Genomic DNA, 24381 nt, shown 5'->3' with positions numbered 1-24381 from the left:
ATCACCTTACACCAGTTAGAATGGCCAAAATTAACAAAACAGGAAACAACATGTGTTGGAGAGGATGTGGAGAAAGGGGAACCCTCTTACACTGTTGGTGGGAATGCAAGTTGGTGCAGCCTCTTTGGAGAACAGTGTGGAGATTCCTCAAGAAATTAAAAATAGAGCTTCCCTACGACCCTGCAATTGCACTCCTGGGTATTTACCCCAAAGATACAGATGTCGTGAAAAGAAGGGCCATCTGTACCCCAATGTTTATAGCAGCAATGGCCACAGTCGCCAAACTATGGAAAGAACCAAGATGCCCTTCAACGGATGAATGGATAAGGAAGATGTGGTCCATATACACTATGGAGTATTATGCCTCCATCAGAAAGGACGAATATCCAACTTTTGTAGCAACATGGACGGGACTGGAAGAGATTATGCTGAGTGAAATCAGTCAAGCAGAGAGAGTCAATTATCATATGGTTTCACTCATTTGTGGAGCATAACCAATAGCATGGAGGACAAGGGGCGTTAGAGAGGAGAAGGGAATTTGGGTAAATTGGAAGGGGAGGTGAACCATGAGAGACTATGGACTCTGAAAAACAGTCTGAGGGGTTTGAAGTGGCGGGGGGGTGGGAGGTTGGGGTACCAGGTGGTGGGTATTATAGAGGGCACAGCTTGCATGGAGCACTGGGTGTGGTGAAAAAATAATGAATACTGTTTTTCTGAAAATAAATAAATTGGGAAAAAAAAAATACTTCATGGACCACAGCCTTTGGATTTTAGTGGCCACTGAGGGGATCAGGCAAAGCAATAATGAGAGTAAGTGGTAAAAGAGCCCTGAACTCACCTCCCGATCAAGACATAGGTGACGACTGTGAGCAGGATAATCGCCACCGCCGCTGAAATGGCAATCATCACTACTTGGCTGTTTTCCCCAGAAATGGAGAAAGCTGTGAGGTAGAGAAAAAAAAAATAAGAAAAGGCCAGGCATTAACACACCATAACTAACATCTGCACGGAGAAACCATATTTACACTGGTTTTACCTGAAATTGGCTTACTGCTTAAGCCAGTATAGACAGAACTCTTCATTTCGTGTAAAAAAAAAAAAAAAATTCTTACAATGGTGCTTGAAATTTCTAATTAATAAGATAAAATATTCTGTTTCAATGGCATCAATCAAACACACCTTGAGTGCCTAGCCTGTGAAATATCCTGGGCTGGTTTTGTCTATCCTCACTACAGAGAAACTCACTGGATAAACCAGAAGTTACCAGAGGCACATAGAGAACAGGTAAGAGTTCCAGGAACAAAATGATAAAAACAATCTAATCAAGCTTGTTTAGCCTCCAATATCTAGAGTTATTTAAATGTTTTACAACACATACCACCAACAAATTGTTCTTCTCCCTTTATTTCCTACCTTTGTGAATGGCCCATTTACTCACTCACTCACCTAGATGAGGTATTGGCAAAGAAGGCCCAGGGATCAAATTTGGCCTGCCACCAATTTTTGTAAAGCCCAGGAGTTCACATTATTTTAATATATATTTTTAATCGTTGTAAAAAGTTAAAAGATTTCTTGACGTGTAAAAATTATACAAAATTCAAGTTTGGGTGCATTAAGTAAAATTGCTTTGGAGCACAACCTCATTCAATTGTGTATTGTTTTTGGCCACTTTTATGCTACAATAGCCAAGTTGAGTAGGAACAACAGAGACTATACACACAAAGCCTGACATATTTATTATATGTCCCTTTACAGAACAAGCTTACTGACCCTTGAGCTAGACCAATGCTTCTCTAACTTCAATGTTCATTCAAATCACTTGAGAATCTTTTGGAAAAGTTGTTTGTGATCCAGTTGGTCCAGAATGGGGACCAAGACTGTACTTTTCTTGTGAGCTCACAGTGATGCTGATGCCGCTGACCCAGTCAACATTTTGACTAGCAAAGACGTAGACCATAAACATGAAGTCATCTCATCTTTTCCCTTTTCTGATCCTTCAATATCCAATTAATTACCAAACTCTTTGAGTGTTTTAGTTTATGTCTTCATTTCTCTTCTGGATTACAATTAGAAATTCCTGATTGATCTCTATTTACATGGCCATCAGTGTATTCCTTCTAAACCATGAATTTGACCATGTCGTTCTCCTGCATAAAAGTTTTGCAAGGCTCTCCATCACTTTTAAGGTTAATTGCAAATTCTATACCAGAGCAGGTAAAGGCATTTAAGATCCTACTCCTTGTCTATACCCCCAGCCTCAGCTACTAACAAACTCCATAAGCATCCCAATCTCTAGACCTTCTAAAAATATGCTCAGCTCCTGGAACAGCCCCTTTCACATGCTCATATTTTAACATATATTACTATTGTAATAAATGTCGGTGCACAAATGAATGAGGGATGTATCAAAAGAGCTTAGAAGACAGAGTTTGATTATTTGAATACCATCTCCTCTCCAGAAGCCAGTATCCGATGTTCAGCCTCATCAACATCTAACTTTGGAAGGTTTTCTGGAAAATAACGCTGCTTTAGGAACAGCTAAATGATACAAATGGAGAGACATGGCAGATAGGCTATGAGAAGTTTCCTCAGCATCGGAAAAAAAGAGCTCCAAGTGTGGCAGGATGGCATCCTCATAATATAAACTGCTGCAAGCACTTTATTCTTTACTACCAGCAAACTGTTGTTTACACCACGGTGGCAGTCATGGGAGTGCCTGCTTCAATCTCTCCGCTGCCAAGCCTGCAGTGGCAGACAACCTCCAGCTGCTGCCCCTTCAGGACCCACCGCAGCCTCCATGCACGGGCCATGCTCCTCTCCATGACTAACCGCCCTAGGGGACCAGAGCCAGGCCCTCCCTGCTCAGTGCAGGACTCCTCAACAGCAGTCTTCATTTTGGGGCTCCCCATGGGCTTGTGAGACCCTCCGAGCTGCACTGCTGTCTGAGGCTCCTCCTTCTCCATGCTTCTCTTTCCCTCCAGCTCTTCACAGACAGCTGACCTACATCCCAGCCGGAGGTGCTGCTTGACCACTTCTGCTCTTCCCACCTGTTTCCCCTACCTACATCTCCCCCTATAAAGCTCTTGTAATTCCATCTTCACATCTGCCAGAAGACCTGGACTGATACATACCCATGCATGGGACATTGATCTGTGATTAGTCTGCAAAATAACTTAACCTAGTAATTCAATAATGCTCCATAAGCCTATAATAATAACTCGATCTCTTGCTTTTCATTTTGTACCCTGTAATAACTTATAAAGCCCAGCAAGTTCTACCTTCTCTGTACATTTTAGGCAGTTGATAAAATAAAGGTCAGTGAAACTGGAAGAGGAAACATGATAGAAGGAAGAGGACTTCTCGATTTCTTTTTCTGTCACAGGCAGTAGAACATCTCTGCAATTTCCTCTAGCTCTAAATAGCTATGAATCCTGGAGACTATCTAAAGCACATAATCAAACTGATCATTTTTGCTGGTGAAATTAGCAAACAATTTAATGAGTAATATTGACTAAATGCATAATAGAGTTGTCCAATGACTTTATGTGGCATGCTGCTAAACATTGATATCTATTATGTGTCTTAGAAACTCATTTTGAATATTTACTCCCACAAGCAAACTGCTTCTCCTGTTTCTAGCTAGGCACTGCCCATTTTAGTATAGCCTGTACATACTGCCAGCTTCCTCTCCCTAAAGCAGGCTGGTTAGGAGCTCGTTCTTGTGAACCAGAATGCCTGGATTTGCACTTATTTTTTGTCTGACATAATATCTCATTGTTGTGAGGATTAAATGGGCTAATGCAGTTAAAACACTTAAGATAGGGCCAAGCACATAGTAAGTGCTTAATAAATGTTACATATTTTTATTATTTCATTTCCTCAGTGAAAAACTGGCAAAAAGTGCTGTGGATTCCGTGTCTGCTCACTGAGGGTTTCTAGACAGTTGACTGTATTTCCAAGCATGCCACAGTTTCATACTCTTCATACTTCTTACTTAGGAGATGTTGCCTTGACTCTAGGGATGCTTCTTTACTCTGATAAACTCTACCACTTTAACATTACATATATATACATATTTAATTAATTAATATGTACATATATAAATAATATATTAATAAATATATTTTAATATGCAATCACAGCACTGGATCAGTACTCCAAAACTTGGAGATTCTAGGGTCATTGACCTCACTTATTGGCTATACAACCTGAGGGAAAAAAAAACATATAAACTTTGTGTCCTAGGCCACATAAAAAGGAAATAGTAGTATTTGAATAGTTTATAGAACAGGACCAGATAAAATGATTTATAAGAATGCTTAATATATTATCACATTAATACATGGGTTCTAGTATCAGACCCATAATTTACCAATGGTATGGTTTTGGAAAACTTGCTTAAACCTCCCTATTTCTCAGTTTCCTCATCGGTAAGAGGAAGATGATAATCATTGTAAAAAGTAAGACATTTTAACCAAGTTCAAAAAATATTATCTAAATTCCAGGTAAAGGGGTGCCTGGGTGGCTCAGTGGGTTAAAGCCTCTGCTTTCGGCTCAGGTCATGATCCCAGGGTCCTGGGATAGAGCCCCACATCGGGCTCTCTGCTCAGCAAGGAGCCAGCTTCCTCCTCTCTCTGCCTGCCTCTCTGCCTACTTGTGATCTCTGTCTGTCAAATAAATAAATAAATCTTTAAAAAAAAATTTTTTTAAATAAAATAAATAAATAAATTCCAGGTAAAGATATACTTTGTTCTATTGAAAATTATGTATATGTGTTATGAATGAGAACTTTTCATATAATTTTTAAAAATAAAAACTAGAAAAAATTTAAAAAATAAAAAGTATAATAAATAGTAAATTGTTAAAAGAAATCCAAACATGAGACTTTATATATATAATATATAAATATTATATAATATGTAAATATCAATATATAACAAATAAGACTCTTATATTCTTAGAATTTTAAGAAGATATCATTTTTATTAAAAAAAATAGAAACTTAGGGGTACCTGGGTGGCTCAGTTGGTTAAGTATCTGATTCTTGGTTTTGGCTCAGGGCATGATCTCAGGGTCGTGAGATCAAGCCCCACATCAGGCTCCACACTCACTGGGGAGTCTGCTTGAAGATTCTCTCACTCTGCCCTTACCCCCATTCTCTCTCTCTCTCTCTCAAATAAATCTTGAAAAAAATAGAAAGTTGATTTTTGTCCTTGTTTCCCCGGCTAAGACAAAAACTACTTTTTTTCCTCATCTATATTTAAAGGCTGGAATAATTTTATGCTGAAGCAGCAAGAGTAAATTGATTTTTTTTTTTTTTTTTTAAATCAAACTGAGGGGAGACTGAGTGACTCAGTCAGTGAAGTGTCTGCCTTCAGCTCAAGACATGATCCAGGGTCCTGCCCCTGGCTTCCTGCTGAGCAGGGAGTCAGCTTCCCCCACTCTCTCTGCTCCTGTTCCTGCTCGTGCTCTCTCGCGTGCGCTCTTTTTTGCTCTCTCTCTCTTAAGCAAATAAATAATATCTTTAAAAATAAATAAATAAATAAATAAAGCTGCTCAACTCAAAGATTTTTATAAATGTAGAGGAGGTGTTAAAAAGCTCATCTTTTCCTTATCCTCTCTTCAACTGTTCTATCAATCAGTGGAAGTATTGCAAATATAAAACTTATCTGGCAAAACCCCAAGACCCTATAGCTTTCCAATGGGATTATTTCTTAAACCTCAGACACTGAAGCCTCAGAAGTGGTTCATGCAGAAGGCCACCCCAGCAATATCTATAGTAAATCTGGAGTCACATTCATGTATTGGAATTTGTTGTTCCCTTTGCATATTTACATATCAGATAAAGTTAAGTGCTGATTAAGAACATGCATGCGTGGAACATAATGAAGGTTTATCTAATGGTGATCTGACCCTCCTGTCCCTCAATATGCCTAATTTCTACTACAGGGATATAATGCACATTTGTTTCTTTCTCTTCCTGGGATTTGTGATCTTTCTTGGTAAAGCAAATGTAGATTTTGTTGTTGTTCCCTTAAATATCATTTAAAAGTTTGATAAAAAAATTTAAGTTGTAATCATTTCAGAACAAGAAACTTTTCTGCAATGACCCTGGCAGGCAGGGAGGAGCATGCAACTCTTGATCTCAGGGCTGTGAGTTCAAGCCTCTTGTTGGGTGTAGAGATTATTTGAAAATAAAATCTTTTAAAAAAAAAAGAAAAAGTAAAAAGAAACTTGTTTTGCACTACTTAAACATTAACAAAAAGATTTAGAACTACTAATGTCAAATTGCAATTAAACTTTTTTATTGTGTCACCTAAAATTTTAAATTTGTTTTTAAAACTTGTTCAGATGTACTCTCATGGCAATTTGTACCATTTCGATTTGAATTGTCTCAGAGAATGATTTCTCTTTGGAACCTAGTCCCAGAGTGAAGACTGTTCGGAGAGGAATCCCTGCATTAGTCAGAAAAGGCCTGACACCAGTCCCCTTGCAGTGTTTAGTCCACAAGGGAAGTGCGGCCCGTGCATAGTGGCTGTGGTGGGTCCTGAAGGAGCAGCAGCTGGAGGTTGTCTGCCCACTGCAGGCTTGGCAGCAGGGAGATCCAAGCAGGCACCCCTATAACGCCACAGTTGGGTAAACATGTATATCCATCATGGATGATTAGGAGAGGTCTCGAAGTATAGACGTGTGCTTTTGAGGATGGCGGCTCCCCTTTGAGTTAGAAGAATTGCCATGTTTCAGCTGTGAGCTAATAATTTCTAAGAACACTAGGTTATCAGTGCCTTGCAGGAGGTACAGCTTGTTATTATCAGAAGCCTTTCTAATCACCTGACCAAAAGTGTGCCATAAAATTACTACCTGATAGAGTAACTATTACACTAACTTGAACAGTTTTGATAATTTATGTTAATCTTCAATGTTTCTATTAGATATGGATTGTGGGCATAATAAAAATATTACTGTACCGAAGCCAACATGATTTTAATGTCATGAACAAAATATTTAAGTAGGAACTATGCATGCCAGGAGAAATGGCAAATTGGAAAAATCAGAAGAGATTACTGGGTTTCCTTTCAGGACAGTGCAGGCCATTGTCAGACCCTTGCCAGGGAGTCTCTTTCTAAAGGGTGTTCATCTTTGATTGCCTTTCTAGGCTATTTTACAACTGAATTTAAGTTGCAGACAACTGAGTGATGTATATAATTTCTCCCATTAAAATTAAAATAAAACATTCACTGGAGACATAAATGGTTTATGTGCAGTAGAAAAGATTACTTCAATCATTACATTTGTTGTCCTATAGGATATTAGTCAGTTTGGGGTAAATTAGTAAATTTGTTTAAGTATTCCTGATTGCCTATACAGGTACACACACAAATATATATTTATATGTATATATGTATCTGTTCTTCAAATTTTCCTTTAAACCTGTTTATTCTAAAAAAGTAAATAAGCTAGTTTAATCTTTTGGAGGATATAATGAACATAAATAATAGATAAATACATAAAAGTCTCCTCATTAATTAATAAACTAAATAAAATCCTTAGTTTGAATGTGTGTTCACTCTGTATTAGTACTGTGGCCACGATATTAACTTTTTAAACATTATATTTCAGCAGAGGGTTTTTCTAATACAAAGCAAATACATTTGAAGAAAAGAGAAATACCATTGGGAAAATGTTTGCCAATTTTAGATGTATTTATGCCAAATTTGGTGTCAGACACATAAGACTATCCAAACTGCTTGTGAATGTGAATGAGGTGATAAATCACGATTTAGAAAATCCTCAGTCTCCAAGTGACACAAGATTGAATGTGTTAAGGATTAAAACAATATTAAAATCCTCATGAATATCAGCAAGTTTTTTTTTTTTTTTTTTGTGTGTGTGTGTGTGTTTTAAATAATTCACTGAATTATGCCATGAACCCAGGACATCTGGAGTAACAAGTACTGAGAGTATGTTTCCATATTACATAATTCTCCTCAAAGCAATTTATGGCCAGTAGAGGACCAGTAGCATTTCAGCATTCGAACATGTTTGGTGTGTAAAAGAGAAAAACAACAACACAGATGCATACCCACACAAACACAAATCTGCAGACTCAATACCATACAAATTGTCAAGCAATTTACTTTCAGTGTATCTCAATATGTAAATATTATCTAAATGTTAACGATTAAAATTTAGAGAAAATGAGAATGAATTATCAGACACCTTTAGAGCAGCCCTCTCCCAATACATGACGCTGAAATAATACGTACAGTCTGGGCTAGTTTCAAACTCAAACTTGCGACTGTTGGTCCCGTATCCAGCTGCCGTTCGGGCTCTGATTTGGAATACGTAAGTAGTGTCAGGCTTGAGGCTACTGATGGTAACGTTCGTGCCTCTTGCCCTCAGAATGGTATAACTTGTCTCTTGCTCCTGCTTTGAGGTAAGAAAAATCATGTTAAAATCATATCTTCATAATGCTATCAAATGATAAAAAGGTGAACCACTCAAAACCAGTTCTTTCAGATTTTAACATAGAGCATAAGACATAGAAAAGAAACAACAATCATTTCACTCTCTGAATGCAGTAGAGGCATACAGAACTTCCTAACTTGGGTAAAATGATTTGTGTCCTGCACATGAAGCAGGGAAAGTTTTCATTCTTACCAGTTCGTGAATATGCCAGGGAAAATATCTTTTCTTCCAAGCTAAGTCTGAATGAAAGCTTTGATCTAATTTCAAAAATAAACTTAAAATGAGGAAAATACTCCTGTGAATTAAACTTAATAGGAATGCCCTACTGATTCTCAGAAAAAATATTTTTTATCGATTATGAAATATTAAACTCAGAAAAGGTCCAGGTTTTAGTATATGTGCTGTTGAGGCGAGCACAAGTCCAGGTTTTACATAGAGCTCTACATTCATAACTTTCTCAGCATCAGTTATACACGCACTGTATTTATTCCAAGTCACTGTGGTTTAGTAGAGACAAATATCTCCAGATTAGAGATATTTCCCCAAAGGATCTCCATCATGGGATCCTTTGTATATTATATAGAAATTGTATATTAGGGGATTCACAGTGCACATTAACAGGAAAGTTTTTTGTGTGTCGAGACTTGTATAGAAAAAATGGATTTATATAGAATTTTTTTTTCCCCTAAGGCACATTAATATACACGGAGTATTTTATGGGGAACCTGATTTCGAACAATGGTGGAATGTCCCTGCACCTGGGGTGAGGCCTAGAGTGGATATCCTTAACCAAAATGACATAGAATATTACAGAAGTGTACATTACAGATATTTTGTGCTAACTAGTTAAAGATGCTAGTTATGTACTAGATAGCATGTAAGCTGGCATATTAAAAAATGAAGAGGATCAAATATATTTCTTTTACAGAAATAATTATTTCATTTGTGAAAAAATTTGTTGAGCCTATACCCAAAGCTTGACTCTGCGCATCACCATTAGTGAACTAGTTAAGAAAGCTAGACCTTACAAAGCTTAAATTCTAGGGAAACATTCAAAATATTTCCAAGTATTATATACATTTGGGAATAATTTTTAAATTTATGTATGTCTGATATAAATATTTATATAAGCAGATATTAAAGATCATATTGCATGTACATTTGTATCTAGTTTTAAAATGCTTAGGGAATAATGAATAGATACAGCCATTTTTTTCCTGCCACTTGTTAATATTATTTTAATACAAGGATGTGCATTTTACTTTGTTAGTAAATTTGGAAGTTCAGAATTTTTTTTATGTTCATAATAGATACAAATATAAATTAACTGCATTTTTTAATTAGCCCTGTAGACCTAAAGTTTAGGTGCGTCCTGTCTTTGCTATCTGAACTGAGATGTGTCATTATTTTTCTTTTTATTTTGTTGCATCGTCTATAAAACATGGATTGTTACATTTGCCCAAACAATCTTGTCACACTTTTAAAAATAGAAGATCATGATCAGATGACTATTTCACAGTGCTATCTACAGAGGAGGACCAAAAGCTAGCATGTAAGTTATCTATACTAAGACTTTAGCACAATGAAGTTGATTAGATCTCTCTCTTCTTTTAATGAAAGAAATGTTCCTTTTCCCGCATGGGACAGTATGGGGAAAAAAAATGGCATCACACTTATGAAATACATTAACCTCGATAAAGAGAATAACTACACAATACAAATGAATGTTTATACATTATGCTTTTTTGCCAACTGATCATACCACTAATTCTCATGTCTCTAATAATCCATTCTCATGTAGAGCAAGGTATGTATTACAGGAAAACACACTAAAGGAGGAGTCATGGCTGCTAGGATTCAAAACCAAGACCTGTTCACTAGCAATGAGGCTGTGAGAAATTCAAATAAAGCCACTGACTCCGTTTTCTTATTAGTGAATGAACCCAATTATCAAATTTCATGGGATCATCAGACAACTCAAAATAAAATCATGTACACAAAAGTGTTCTATAAAGTATTATATAAATATAAATACACAATTTGATTTTAAGTCATTTGCAAATACTTTGTCAGCTGCCCACAAATATGTTTTATTCACATTAGTAGCTATAAAACCATCCAGCTCTGATAAGATCTGAATATCTTACTTTCAAACCTATCTATAATTTATAACCAGGGAGAAATAAGTACCATTTAGAGGTGATGAAATACTATAGCCTAAATTCTACTTATAAATAATCATTGTACCTATTTTTATAATTGTATTATGGAACCACAATTTTATGACATGGAGCAAACTTACCATCCACTCCCACCTTCCAAATTACCTTGAAAGAATCAAGAAAGCTTTTCATTGCCAGTTCAATAATACGATGGCTTTGCTATTAATTCAATGTCCCATCTGTACTGAATGAAATTCACTTGAATGTGAAGGTCAGGAAGTGATGCTGAAGGCAATGAACTAAGGAGTAGCTCATCAGTAGGCTAAGGAATCACTGTGAAATAATTGGTAGGACAGGGGTCTCAGCAGAGGACATAAATGTCATTTCTAATGCCATAACTCGATGGCTTAATTCTGGTACTGACGTCTTTGCTGTGACATATTGTTATAGAATGGGGGATATTTGACACAATTATTTCAAAACCCCCCTACTGATAAATCAAAGGTATCACATGACCAGAGTTCCAAAGAGCTTTACTGCTTCTTAGCAACACCATTGGGTTCTTTGCAAGTACAGAGCTCATGAAAAGATTACCTCTTTCCCTACACAACCCAACCCTTTAACATCATCTCCCCACCTTTTCATAGTATTTGACCTCGTAGTCCAATATGATCCCATTAGGGTGCTCAGGTTCCTGCCAAGATAAAGAGATGCTGTTTCTGGATGTTCGATCCTTCTTAATCGTCATGACAGGCGATGGAGCTGTAGAGAAACAACAGGAAGGGATCGTGGGAGGACACAAATCAATCCAATTAGGAAGGGTGGTAAAGGAGCGCAGAGGAAGAAAGGAACAAGCAAATGCAGGCCATCATTGCTCTTATCTTTGGCAAGAAAGCACTATCTCCATTTCAAAGGCTCTGGAGTATTAATCTGGCCCCATATCAAGCCCCAGCAGCTGGATTATAGCCCTGGTACATACAGGCCTATGGAAAATGAGCTGAGATTTTCAGCTGCTGGTGGACTAGTGGCAAGTGAGCAGATGTTTTCAATCTGCTACTATAATGTAAGCAATGAAATATATTTGATATATTAAAAAAAGAACAAAACATCAGGGCTACCTATTTGTTATAACGTTGCAAAGTTACTAATGCCAGATTCTGCAGCTCATTGATAACATTTTCATATGCAACTCTGTAAGAGGACTGGAATCTATTATGCAAAAGGAGTCCCATGGTATCTATAGGTAATAATAATATTTAGTGTATTGTAAATGGATAGGGTTTAGAACATATTATAGTAGGTCTTGACTTTTCACAAAAATCTCTCATGAATAAAAATATTTATCAGGAAACAATAATAATATTTTTATTTATTAAAATGAAAATATTTATTAAGAAGTACAAAGGAACTGACTGCTCTTTGTGTCACAAATCTCTGGATAGATACTGAGGTATCTTATTGGGTGTTGACTCTGTATTGATTATGTTTTGCTATGCATTATCAAAAAGTACAGAATAAGAATAAAAAACATCTGTTTGGATCAGATATCATAAAATTACCCTCATTTCTAATGGAAGATTAAATATATTTTAATACTTTAAATCCTTCCATTAAAAAGAAAAATGCATACTATCCCTCAGTGCACTTCTGGTTTCAAAACTCAATGTTAGTATACTGGCCAGCTGAAATATCTCACTGTGGGGTTCAGCAGCATCCCGTCCTGAGGGAATGTAACAAAATAAACTGCGAACATGAAACAACCCAAAATCAAAAATCCTCAAGTATATTAACTATTGATCATTTTCGTTGCTAAACAACCTATTTTTTTTAAAGATTTTATTTATTTATTTGACAGAGATCACAAGTAGGCAGAGAGAGGAGGAAGCAGGCTCCCTGCTGAGCAGAGAGCCCGATGTGGGGCTTGATCCCAGGACCCTGGGATCATGGCCTGAGCTGAAAGCAGAGGCTTTAACCCACTAAACCACCCAGGGGCCCCTAAACAACCTATTTTTTTATAAAGATTTTTCTCAGGTCGAGTACCATTAGAATCCTGTGTATTTGTATTCCCTTTAATAGCTAGCATTAGAAGTTTTCTATTTGTGGATTTGATGTTTCTGTGATTGTCACATGCTGACTTCTGTGTCTAACTTCTCAAACCGTTCCTGTACATAAATGCCTTTCATTTTTATTCCTCACTTAAAAATAGAGTTTTCATGAAGCCTGCCTCATGACACTTTATTAGAAAGGGTAAGTCTAAATGAAGAATCCATTGCAGTAAGTTTCCCATCCTCCTATTTCTATTATTTGTAAGAGCTTATGAACTCTTTTGTAACTAAAGCATCATTAATTTAATGGCCTGGAAATGATTATTTAATCTTTTGCCAAGGAAAAATGTAGGTGTTGATTTTCTGATGGAAAAGTAAATACATTTTCTTATTCATATTTTGCTCCCATTAGCAATTACTGTCATTTCACGTAACTTATCATAATTTACCTTTCATACTTAATTTTCATCTATTCATTATAATAATTTTATTTCCTGGATTGGCCTCATCATAATCTTACCTTCCACCCCCCCTGACCAGTAGTGGTTTGATGCTCTGAAATTGAATTTAAGCAAAGGATAATTTATTTTGGTTATATTTAGTTAAAAGTTTATAAATGTATTCAATGTTTCTAAATATATCACTCAGTTGTAAGTAAATAAAAATGTTAATTTTTTGAGAATTCTTTTCTTTTAACCTAACCCTGTTACTTTAAAAAAAAAATAGCAATTCATTATCTAATTGTTAATAGAAAAATTATAGTCTTAACATCCTGGTAAATAAGTTTTGCTTTTTGTACAAAAACAGAGAAATTCCACTAATTTTCCTGCTGATTAAATTCACGAAAAGAGTAATTTTAATATATACTTAATGGGGCATTTCAAAGATGGTTGATGTTGGAACAATTTCCTAATAAACCCATGGAGATCCTACATTTATTCCATATCACCAGGAAACTGGTTTATTTTCCCTAACAGTTAAAATACACTTTCAAAGAAATTTTGAAACTTATCATGCATGGCATCTCTCCTTAAACACACACACACACACACACACACACACACACGAGAGAGAAACACATTCATTTTAAAGAATGTGAAGAAGATTGTATTAGCTTTTTAATGAAAGCTTTGCAGGCTGTTTGGGGTCTGCCCAAATTTTACTGCTTCTGCACTAAGCGAGGCTTTATAACTGTTGAAATTCTTCAAAGGTCTCTGAGCAAGCTGCAGGGCCCTGTTTGACTGTAATAAATAGTCTTTTGTAATTCCACACTTACTTAAGTAGAGGCAATTGCTCCAAGCTTGTGCCATCTCTAAGTTAAATGAACCTTTTCTGATTGCTGCTTTTAGGCTCCTGTTAAGTCATTTGTTCTGCTCTTTTAATACACGCCTCTTGTGTTGGCTGCGTGTCAGCAGTTTCAACCCAGTGCACCAGCTGGAATCCCGTTACATTTAGGTAATGCTCATCAATATTTTAATATTAATAAATAATTAACAGAACTTGTTTTTCTCTCTCCTAATAAATAATTTTAAGACATGATAAAACGTACTTCAGGAAGAGTTGAATTCTATGGGCAAGCCACTGTATCAATGCTTTTTAAAGTGTTTTCTAGAACACTCTTAACTCACACCTTCAAGTATAATTCATCCATACTGCCTCGTGCACTCATAGAATCTGTAATATTAATGAGAAACCATAATATGGATTACATTTCTTTAGGTTAGTTTCCAGGTATTAAAGAGTGATTTGTTCAAAGTACTAATTTCTAATATCCACAGAAATTCCTTTCAGTTTATTATTATGTTGTGTAAGAGAACATGGTTTTGCAGTGTATATCATAAAATAGATTTGATTTATTTTGTCTTCATTTCTTTTTTTTTTTTTTTAATTTTGTTATTTGGAAGAACGGTGGGTCATAGTTCCATAGAATGAAAAAAAATTCATCCCAAGACTAGAAAAGTGCTCAGTGCTAATGTCAGAAGTACAAAGGAGAAGAACAATTCTTCCCCAGCAAACTGCAGGTATATAAGGAGAAACAACAATTACTGGTGAACACCCCGATAGTTCCAGATTGGGCGTTTTAATCTGGTGCCTCTTTTATATACCTTAAATGATATATACCTGAAATGACTCTCTTACCAAGATGAAGAAATTGATCATAAAGTAGGCTATGGTGAAACTGGTCAAAGCCTCTATATAGGTTAGTAAATGCAGACTTCTGCAAAGGGAAGGGAGAATATATATATATATATATATATATATATATATATATGTAATAAGAAAAATTAAAACAGTAAGAAGGAACATGGTAACAAGAAAAATTAAAACAGTAGGAAGGAGATAATTTTTAGTAAGTTAAAGCCCTCTTTAAAATAATACCTTGGTGTGTAAAATACATTTTGTGGTATTGGTGTTTGAGAGGAAGCAAATATTTGACCCTTAGCTTTTGCTATTCTGGGTACAGTTGGTTATAGACACATCCTTTGGACAATAAAGAATGGAGACATGATATACTTAGTAAAGTGAAATGTATTATATTTTAACTGAAATATTTCTTAAAAAATACACATACAAGAAAAATGTTGGGGGAGAAAGAGAGGTTCATGAATCACACAGTTATCTGTCCTCTATGAAGCTTTCCTATACTGACACTATACCACTGAGAAGTTCTGAACACTCCAGGTACTAAAAAAAAAATCTTGTGTTGCCACAGTGGACTTGCTCATGGCTCTTTCAATTAATTCTTCCTCAAAAATTTTCTTTGTCATGACATAGAGCTATAAAGATATTCAGATATTTTCACCTTATATTGTCTACTAGTATGTGTTTTGTAAAAGCTGGTATCAAAATACTTTTCAATTGTTATTCTAGGGAGACATCACTTTCTGGGAACGAAGGATTGGATGCTCACTGGGTGCTTACTTCCCTAACTCCAGACTACTGCATCTGGCAGCCTCTTGAATCACAAACATGCAGTGGCTAGTCCAGAGGACAGAGAAACAAGAGAGTATAACCCTTAATAGTTAATAACCGAACCCTAGTTATTTATTTATAGAGGAAAGGTAAGATTTCCTCTCATTGTCAGGGTAACCTGAGCCACTGACTACATCTAATGAAATAATAATAAAAAAAATTGCAATGTAAAAGCAAAAAATGTTGGGCTAAAGAGATTTCCTTGTAATGAGATTGAGTTAGAAATGGGGCTTGTATGGTTTACAATTTGTATTTGAGTTACACTTGATACACTTACATGCCAAACCTACTGACAGACATGGAAGAGATTCATTATTTTAACTACGGTGTTTTTAAACTAAACTTACCATTATTCTGAAGCTAAAATATGACCCATCCTTAGAATCAGGAAGTCAAAACTTCAAAATTCAACTCCTAAAGGATCTGGTTTGGTTTGTTTTTATTGGGACTTTCCTCTTTCTGGGTTTGGGAATTTCTAATGAACCTCTGAGGTATCTGTGGTTTAGAGATTGGACAAGTTAAAGCAATAACAAAAAGGATTCAGTATTTCTTTTCTAAGTAAGCCAAAGCTTTTAAAAATTATCTCCATGGGAAAATGTCATGCAGTAAATGGTTGAAAGATTTTTACTTTGAATCAGACATGCCTTTAAAAACATTACTCTTTTATATTTTTGGTACCATTCATTACAATGCCCACTTAAGAACATTTCCTTCTTGGGTTTTTGGGTTTTTTTTTTTTTTTTTTGGAAGTGAACCCTTCTATTAAATCCAGAAACACTCTTGGGTTTGAATTAGCATAATCATTCATAGCTTCATGTTCTCCATCTCACCACCCCTACCCTGATTTCCTCAACCTGTTGTTCTCTGGAATTTCCTGTTTGGGTCTCAGGACTCACTATCTCTACAGCCTAACCAGTTTCAATTTCAGCGTTACACTCCTTTATATATTCTCCCTCACCAAGAACCCTGCATGCCAAAAGCTTCAACATCTGACAGCTGATGAATATTCTTTTTTCAATTCTAGTTTTCCAGCCCTGCTTCAATTCAAACTCTTGCCATTTTTCACCTGGATTCTATACTTTTCATCTCAATTGTTTCAGAAATTCAATTTTCTACACATTTTGATGACTTTTTATTTTATAAAGTAAATGAAACATTAATACTTTCCTCCTTCAAAATTTTATAATTTCAAACAGTTTTTTTTCCCTAAACTTATTAGCTAAATAATAAGAGTCCAAAAGAAAGGTTAAGGAATCTACATTTTTAAGAAGTTTGTATCGGAAAACTCTTAAGATCATATATTTAGGAAAGTCTGGACTACAGTTAAATACATAAACTGAAATTCATGACATAATTATTAAGATTCCTCATAAGACTACCACACACATACCAGTTTTAGTATTTAGTGCTCGCCTTTCAAATTAAAATTCTAAAGATAATTTCTTTGGTCATCTGCCCACAGTGTGCTGCTACACTTGCTATCTGGAACATTCAATCTCTTCCTTTTTGCATCTGAAAAATCTCTTGTATTATTATCCTTAGAAATCAATTGCTAATATAATTCTCCCAAAAAGCCCTTCCTGAATCCCTTAGGCAATAGTTAATCAGCTTCTTCCTCTGTTCTGATATACAGAATAGTTGTTCATTCTCTTAATATTTAGCCCACCACATTGTGTTGTAATTACATAATTTACTTACCAGGTGTCTTCCTACTATATTATAAGCCCCTCAGAGTCTTCAGTGCCTAATGTCATGACAATCTTGCATAAAACTAGCTATGCACTTTGGATAGCTTTACAGTAAAATATACAATATATTTTGTGGTTATTTCCTTTGAAAGATAAGTTCTAGTTAGCGCTTGATGTTAAATAAATAAAATTCTAACAAAAATGAAACCTATAATGTGTTTAGCAGAGATACCATTATCTATAAAATTATGTCATTAATTTTCTATAGTAAAGAGAAAAATAATTTTCTCAACTGAACCAATAGTGATGGAAGAAAAATATTTTAAGGCATACACATTAAAGATAAATTTTGAGCAATAGTGATAGAAGAAGGGTTCATTTCATAGGTGTTTATTGCATGGATTCTTTCAAGAAAAGATTCCATTTTTCTTTTTTTTTTTTTCAGTTGCCTTCCACATTCCTTATTCTTTAAACCAAGTTCTCCTTTTTTTTTTTTTTTAAGATTTTTATTTATTTATTTATTTGACAGACAGAGATCACAAGTAGGCAGAGAGGCAGGCAGAGAGAGAGAGGAGGAAGGAGGCTCCCTGCTGAGCAGAGAGCCTGATGCGGGATTCGATCCCAGGACCCTGAGATCATGACCTGAGCCCAAGGCAGAGGCTTTAACCTACTGAGCTACCCAGACGCCCAAACCAAGCTTTCCTTTTGTCATTCAATATCCACATAGAATCAGAACAATCCTCAAATATGTTGTTTTTAAAAAAACAAAACCAAACAAAACAAAAAACCCTAGTTTGTCCCCTCCTGTGTTTCTCTTTTATTCTCCTATTATTAGCACAGCCACAACACTTCTGACACCTCTGGTCACCAAATGTGTGGGTTTTCCCCACACCAACTAATTCTATGACACCAGCTGGGTTTCCTACAATTTAAATTCTGACACTATCTACTGGAGATAGCATCAGATCCCACAGGTTAAGGGCTCAGTCCTATGAGACTGCACCCCACTTAGATACCAACTACCAAATTGTAGGCCCCTAGGCTGGGAGGGTCCTAAGAACAGGAACTTCTCTCTCTACTGGAGTTAGGGTATCACTGCCCTAGTACAAAGATGTGCTCACAGACGTGGAAGCTCTCCAAATGCCATACTGTTGGGATGTTTATGGAGGCTTCATCACATAGGTGTATTTCCACCCTTCTCCCTTCTCAAGAGAATTGAGCTGGAAATTCCAAGCTTCTAATCATGGCTTGGTCTTTACATTGACCAGTCCTCATCCAGGTGCTATTCAGAAACTCACCCAGAGTCACCTCATTAGAATATAAGACACTCCTTGTACCCAGGAAATGATAAGAGTTTCAGGAGTCCTATATCAGGAACCGGTGTCAAAGACAGAATACTGGAACAGAAGTATGCTACTAGTGTTCTATTATTTAGAAAACTACAGGAGTTTGTAGAGCTCTGTGCCAGGAGCAGGCAACAAAAACCAATATATAGTTTCTGTTATCTCACATAGGTGATATGGCTTTGAAAAATCTATGGAGGGCAAACCACAGGTTTCTAAATACAATGTTCCCAAGTGAAAGAGGTTAATATTGATAAAGACCTATTTTAAAAACTCTTGTTGTTCACTTGGAGTTGATTAACCTCTGAAATAAGGAATCACATAGGTAGGAGGGGTACCTAGGTGGCTCAGTTAGTTAAGCATCCAACTTTTGAATTCAACTCAGGTCAAGATCTCAAGGTCCTGAGATTGAGCCCCTCATGGGGCTCCACGCATGAAGTCTGTTTCTCCAGCTGTCCTTCCCCCTGCTCAAGCTGGTGCACTCTCTCTTTTTCAAATAAATAGAAAATCTTCAAAAAAATAAAATTAAGGAATCAGTTATGTAGGAAATATTAGAAATTAGAGCAAATAAAGATTTTTTTCAACTATTTGTCTTTGAAAAATATAGTATACTAGAAAATTTATCAAAAGTATTGAAATCTTGGGAAAACTCAGTTAACATCTTATCCAGCCTTTGAGTACAGACAAGGTTATTTTAGTGTAGAAGGTTCGGAAGTTTAAGGGTGATAATTGTTGAATGCAGCTAATGAAAACATGGTGGTGAGAAAGGATTATGATGCAAAATCAAGCCCAGATGAAAGAACAAATCTTAGGTTATAACCAAGCTAACCACACTGTGAGTTTTTGTTTGCTTGTTTGTGTATTTGTTTTAAAGCACTGTTGAAATAATAAGGTCTCTTCTGACTTAGAGTCACTCAGGGGTAGAGCTGCTACATTCCAGCACAAGACAGACAGAACTGAATCTGGACCTTGGGAGCACTCTCTGTGGAGCTCCTGACAAAGGGCTTGCTGCTTTCTCATTAACTGCAGGAGTGGAGAGGTATGACTTAAATACATGTTAGTGCGGAAGGGGGCTGACACTTACCCCGCTTCCATTTTACAGAAGATGGTTAGAAATCTAGTAAAAAAATGAGCCCATTAGGCTGTTTGATCCATGTGCTCAATGGAGACAGAAAGGGGAGAACAATGTACATTGTATTATTTACATTATATTATGTTACATTTGGAAACAAGGCAAAATATATACAGGTCTTAAGTAAATTAAACTTTTATTGGCAATTTATAACTGTAGATAGATGGAAAGAGGCCACAGATAGAAATACTCTATATTTTGAGTGGGGTGGATATCTTTGTCAAATGTCATTGAATTTTACACTTACAATTAATACAATTTACTATATATAAATGTTATTTCCATTTAAAAGGAAGTAAAATATATATATGTATATATATATGTGTGTGTATATATATATATATATATATGTCTTTCTTTCTTTCTTTCTTTCTTTCTTTAACTTGCTTTCTTTATTTTCTGTATTCTTGATCCTCTGGCATCTGAAGCCTTGCTGACTGGGTGGGGATAGACTGCCTCTCCCAAGGTTAGCCAATTCCTATAAATAGCAAAGATTGACCCAGGAGGGTGCTTTTCATATGAAATTCATTGATCCAGAGCCTTTTCTATCTGAATTTATACTCTAGGAGACAACATTTCTCTGCTTTAATCATCCCAAGGCTAGGTATCAGACAGCTGGCAGGTCCCTACACCTCAGAGTCCACTGAAGTTATTCTAACTGGCTAATCCTAGGTCTACCTATCTTATCTCACCTTGCCTTTCTGACAGGAATCATCATAAAGACTCTTGCCCATGCTTTCCACTCATTCTTTCGGCCTCCTAACTGACCCTGATACTCCTCTATGTGGCCCCTATGGTGTGGCAGTCCCCCCCCTTCCTCTTGGGAACTGTGAGTAACAAACTATCTTTTTCATAACAATCATCTCTTGACCAATTTTTGGTCTCACTATACCTGAATAATAATAAAAACTACATTTTAAAACAATTAAATAGTGTAACATTGTCTACAAGTTATTGCAAGCAATAGACGTCCTCTCAACAGCACTATGAGGTATCTAAGAAAATACTTGGCATGCACACAATCTTGTTATAACTTTTTATCTTAGTCCCATCAAATCCAGAGCCTTCCATGATGTCCTGTCTTTGATGTCTAACCAACAGTAAAGGTTAAAACCAGACTATCTCAACTTTAATAATAGCTTTAACCTCTTATGCTACTTAAGGAATAGGTGTTTCTGTACTTATAAAGTTGCTGTCTGTTGGGTTCCTGTGTCTCTGTTCATCAGCAGTATGATTTTAGCCAGATTACATCAGCAGTTAGACAATATACACTAAATCATGAGCTAACACTTTTGTCTGTACCTACCCCTACTTGGCAATGCTGAGGGTCAAGGTGAAACATTTTGTTCTGTCTTTACCCCATCCTTTCTGGTAAAGAAAAGATAAGAAAATGAAGAGAATGATACCACAGTTGCATCTGTCCAGGATTCTGGATTAATTATGTAGTATTAATTGGGGTTTGTGTCAGAAGTAATAAATAACTAACTTTAATTGAAGAACCAAAATTTGAAACACACATACATCCATACATGCTCACACACACAAACACACACACGCACATACACACGCAGTCATGCATTCATGTATTTGTATGACTTCGAGTGTGATCCTGTAATAACTTCACTTTCACTTATATATGTTCTTGGATGAATGATTTATTCCCAAAGGAGTGACAACTGTCCTTATAAGTGTCACATGCATGAGTGAGCAACCATTACTGTTCATTGTTGTATGAATCATAAATTTTTATAGTGCATTATCCCTCTATAAATGTACACCATAGAAGTATATGTTACATCTAAATATTATTGATTCTGTGTGTGGAAGCAGAAAAAATGTTGACAGATTGTGCTTAGCATATGGCATATGTAGGTCTGGCCCATTTGGCTTGTATGTGCCTAGCAATTCTACCCTAAGTGCAGCAGAAATCAACTGAAGCAGGAAAGTCCACTTTCGGAATCACGGAGGCTGATCTCTTTCTCAAGGAGCTGAAACCTCCCATATCACGAAATCTTTAAAGGCTGGTCAAACACTGGAAATCAGATTTTCAAAGTTAGCTCAGACTTACCAAATTTACTTACGTATAGAAATACTCATTGGCTTGGGGGAAAAAAGGAGGGGGCAAGGGAAGAGTCCAAAAAAGAAGATCTTTGAAAGGTCACTATATAGAATGTAGAATATTTGATTATCATGAAATCAACTTCCTTAGCAGCCCTACTTCTATGTTACCTTGATGCTAAGAACTTATTTATGATATGGTTATATTCTTAAAGAACACACTAGTCTTTATTTGTTAATTTGAAAGAAATCACCTGAAAAATATATTTTTTGAAGATTTATTTATTTATTTAGGAGAGAAATAAGGGAGCGGGAGCTCAGGAGCACAGGAGGAGGGTAAGAGGGAGAGAAGCAGACTTCCCATTGAGTGCAGAACCAGGCCCAGACCTTGTGCTGGACCCCAGAACCCTGAGATCATGACCTGAGTTGAAATCAAAAGTCAGGCACATAAGGAACTGAGCCACCCAGGTGCCCCTCACCTGAAAATTTTCAAGTAAAATAGGAAAAAGTTAAATGCATTTGGCAATTCCATGACTCTTGATATGCAGTCTACATCTCCTCAAATTATGCATCCCAAACCCATTATCTGATTTCAATTAAAATTTTAAAAATTAAATAATAAAAAAGAGGTTGTGATTATCAATTTTTCGTAGTCTAGCTCTGGCTGTCTGAAGGATGCAGGTGGGAATTATGCTAATTCAGGTATGTTTGCATATTTATACAAACAAAATGCACACCAGCAGGGACTTAGAGAGTTTCTAAAAGCAATCATGCTTGCAAAATTCCTATTTTGGCTGTAAAATTTGCATTGTTCATGCTTGCATTTAGTAATACTTCCCAAATTCTTTTTGTTTCAAATTCCCTCTCTCCACTCCATATCACTTGATTAAGAAATGCAAGCACTCAATTGTGATAAATAACATTTTACTTCCCACAAGCAGAAATTCTAAAAAATTTAAGCAAAAAACAAAGAGGAAATTGCAAAGGCAGACTACCTGCTGCTTAATTTCCATGATGCCTGTGGTTTGACCTCTTTAGTTTCAAGCATAAGATTAATTTATCTAAAGAATTTTTGTCAAATACCTTTTGAGCTAGCACGAGTTTTGGAAGAATTTAAATTCTCAAATCTATCCAAATAAGGAGAATACATCAATACATATTTTTGCCATTATGTAAACTCCACATAATTGACCTCAGAATTTTAAGAACTGGAGCAAATTAATTTTCACATGTAACATAAAAATTTTAGCACATTAGAAAAAAATAGCCTAAAGTTATTCCATTTTTGGATTGCATAAGTAAAGCTAAAAAGAAAATTATGTGGATACATATATAGTAATACTTGTTTCTTTTAAGAATTTGGCTTTCACTTTAATGTGCGTATTTAGTTTCCTGCATTTCTAATTCCCAATAGCTAACAGACAATTATCTTTAGTCTACACAGAGCAAGAGTTCTCAGACAGTTCTGGGTAAACTTCAGGAAGGAATATAGTTCGTGTTATCTGAGGTGTGGAAATATTCTAAAATCCATTCCCAAGTTTGTGAACTCAGGTCACTTTGTGTTGAGTTTTATTTATGAAAAATTAAATTCAGGGGCGCCTGGGTGGCTCAGTGGGTTAAGCTGCTGCCTTCGGCTCAGGTCATGATCTCAGGGTCCTGGGATCGAGTCCCGCATCGGGCTCTCTGCTCGGCAGGGAGCCTGCTTCCTCCTCTCTCTCTCTGCCTGCCTCTCTGCCTACTTGTGATCTCTCTCTGTCAAATAAATAAATAAAATCTTTAAAAAAAAAATTAAATTCAATATGAAGACTCTTAAATTAGAATTTATGTTTTAAAACTTGAGCTTTAAAGGCAATGATAGGCTCATCATTACTTATTAAGGGGGATAAAAATATCCTAAAACTGATTTGTGTGGCAATGGTTGAATCAGTCAGAAGAGTTACTAAAAATTATTGAATTGTATACTTGAAAAGGGTAAATTTCATGAGATGTAAAACCCACCCCAATAAAGTTACATGTTTATGTAAATATGTATATGTAAAAGAGTAATCTGAAATAAAAATTAGTACACATGGTTTACCAGTACTGAGGTGTGGTTTTATTAATTATATGGCTTTGAATAGTCTTGAAAATTTTGCTGCTGTGTTCCAATTTTTTTCTAATTTTCAGGCTTGTTTGTTGAAAAAAAAATCGTATTTGTGTGAAACTATTTTATAGGCAATATTACTTATTACAGACCTGGTCTGTCAGATTTCTTCTGGAATTGAAAAACAATAAGCCAAGAATCATTATTATTCACATTACACAGTCTGTGGTTTAGCTTTAGAAACATGCTTTTCAAGTTAAATTTCCTTCAAAATGCACCTAGCTAGAAAAAAACAAAATAAGGGAAAAATGCTACAGGCAAAGCAAACTTGAGGTTTGAGAGGTCTGGCAGTCCATTCTCAAAACACAACTGGGTTTTTCTACTCCAGCTACATTATAGGGGGCTCACAGTTGGTTTTCAAATACACA

General features: G+C 35.9%; 1 protein-coding gene across 2 annotated transcripts in view; it reads right to left on the bottom strand.

Annotated features, from left to right (window-relative positions):
- EPHA3 (EPH receptor A3) overlaps nt 1–24381 on the bottom strand; it is a 363053-nt gene that overhangs the window by 69260 nt on the left and 269412 nt on the right. The window contains exons 6-8 of one of the 2 annotated variants that reach the window (XM_044251172.1): nt 11269–11393; nt 8268–8430; nt 839–941 (exon numbers count right to left, since the gene is read on the bottom strand). In XM_044251172.1, coding sequence (XP_044107107.1) covers nt 839–941; nt 8268–8430; nt 11269–11393 — 391 coding nt within the window. The remainder of the gene's footprint in view (nt 1–838; nt 942–8267; nt 8431–11268; nt 11394–24381) is intronic. The other variant, XM_044251173.1, reaches the window with a different exon arrangement.

The sequence above is a fragment of the Neovison vison genome, chromosome 6, assembly GCF_020171115.1.
Source record: "Neovison vison isolate M4711 chromosome 6, ASM_NN_V1, whole genome shotgun sequence".
NCBI lineage: Eukaryota > Metazoa > Chordata > Mammalia > Carnivora > Mustelidae > Neogale > Neogale vison.
The sequence above is the reverse complement of the archived record's forward strand: the minus strand, read 5'-3'. Positions and strand labels throughout refer to the sequence as shown.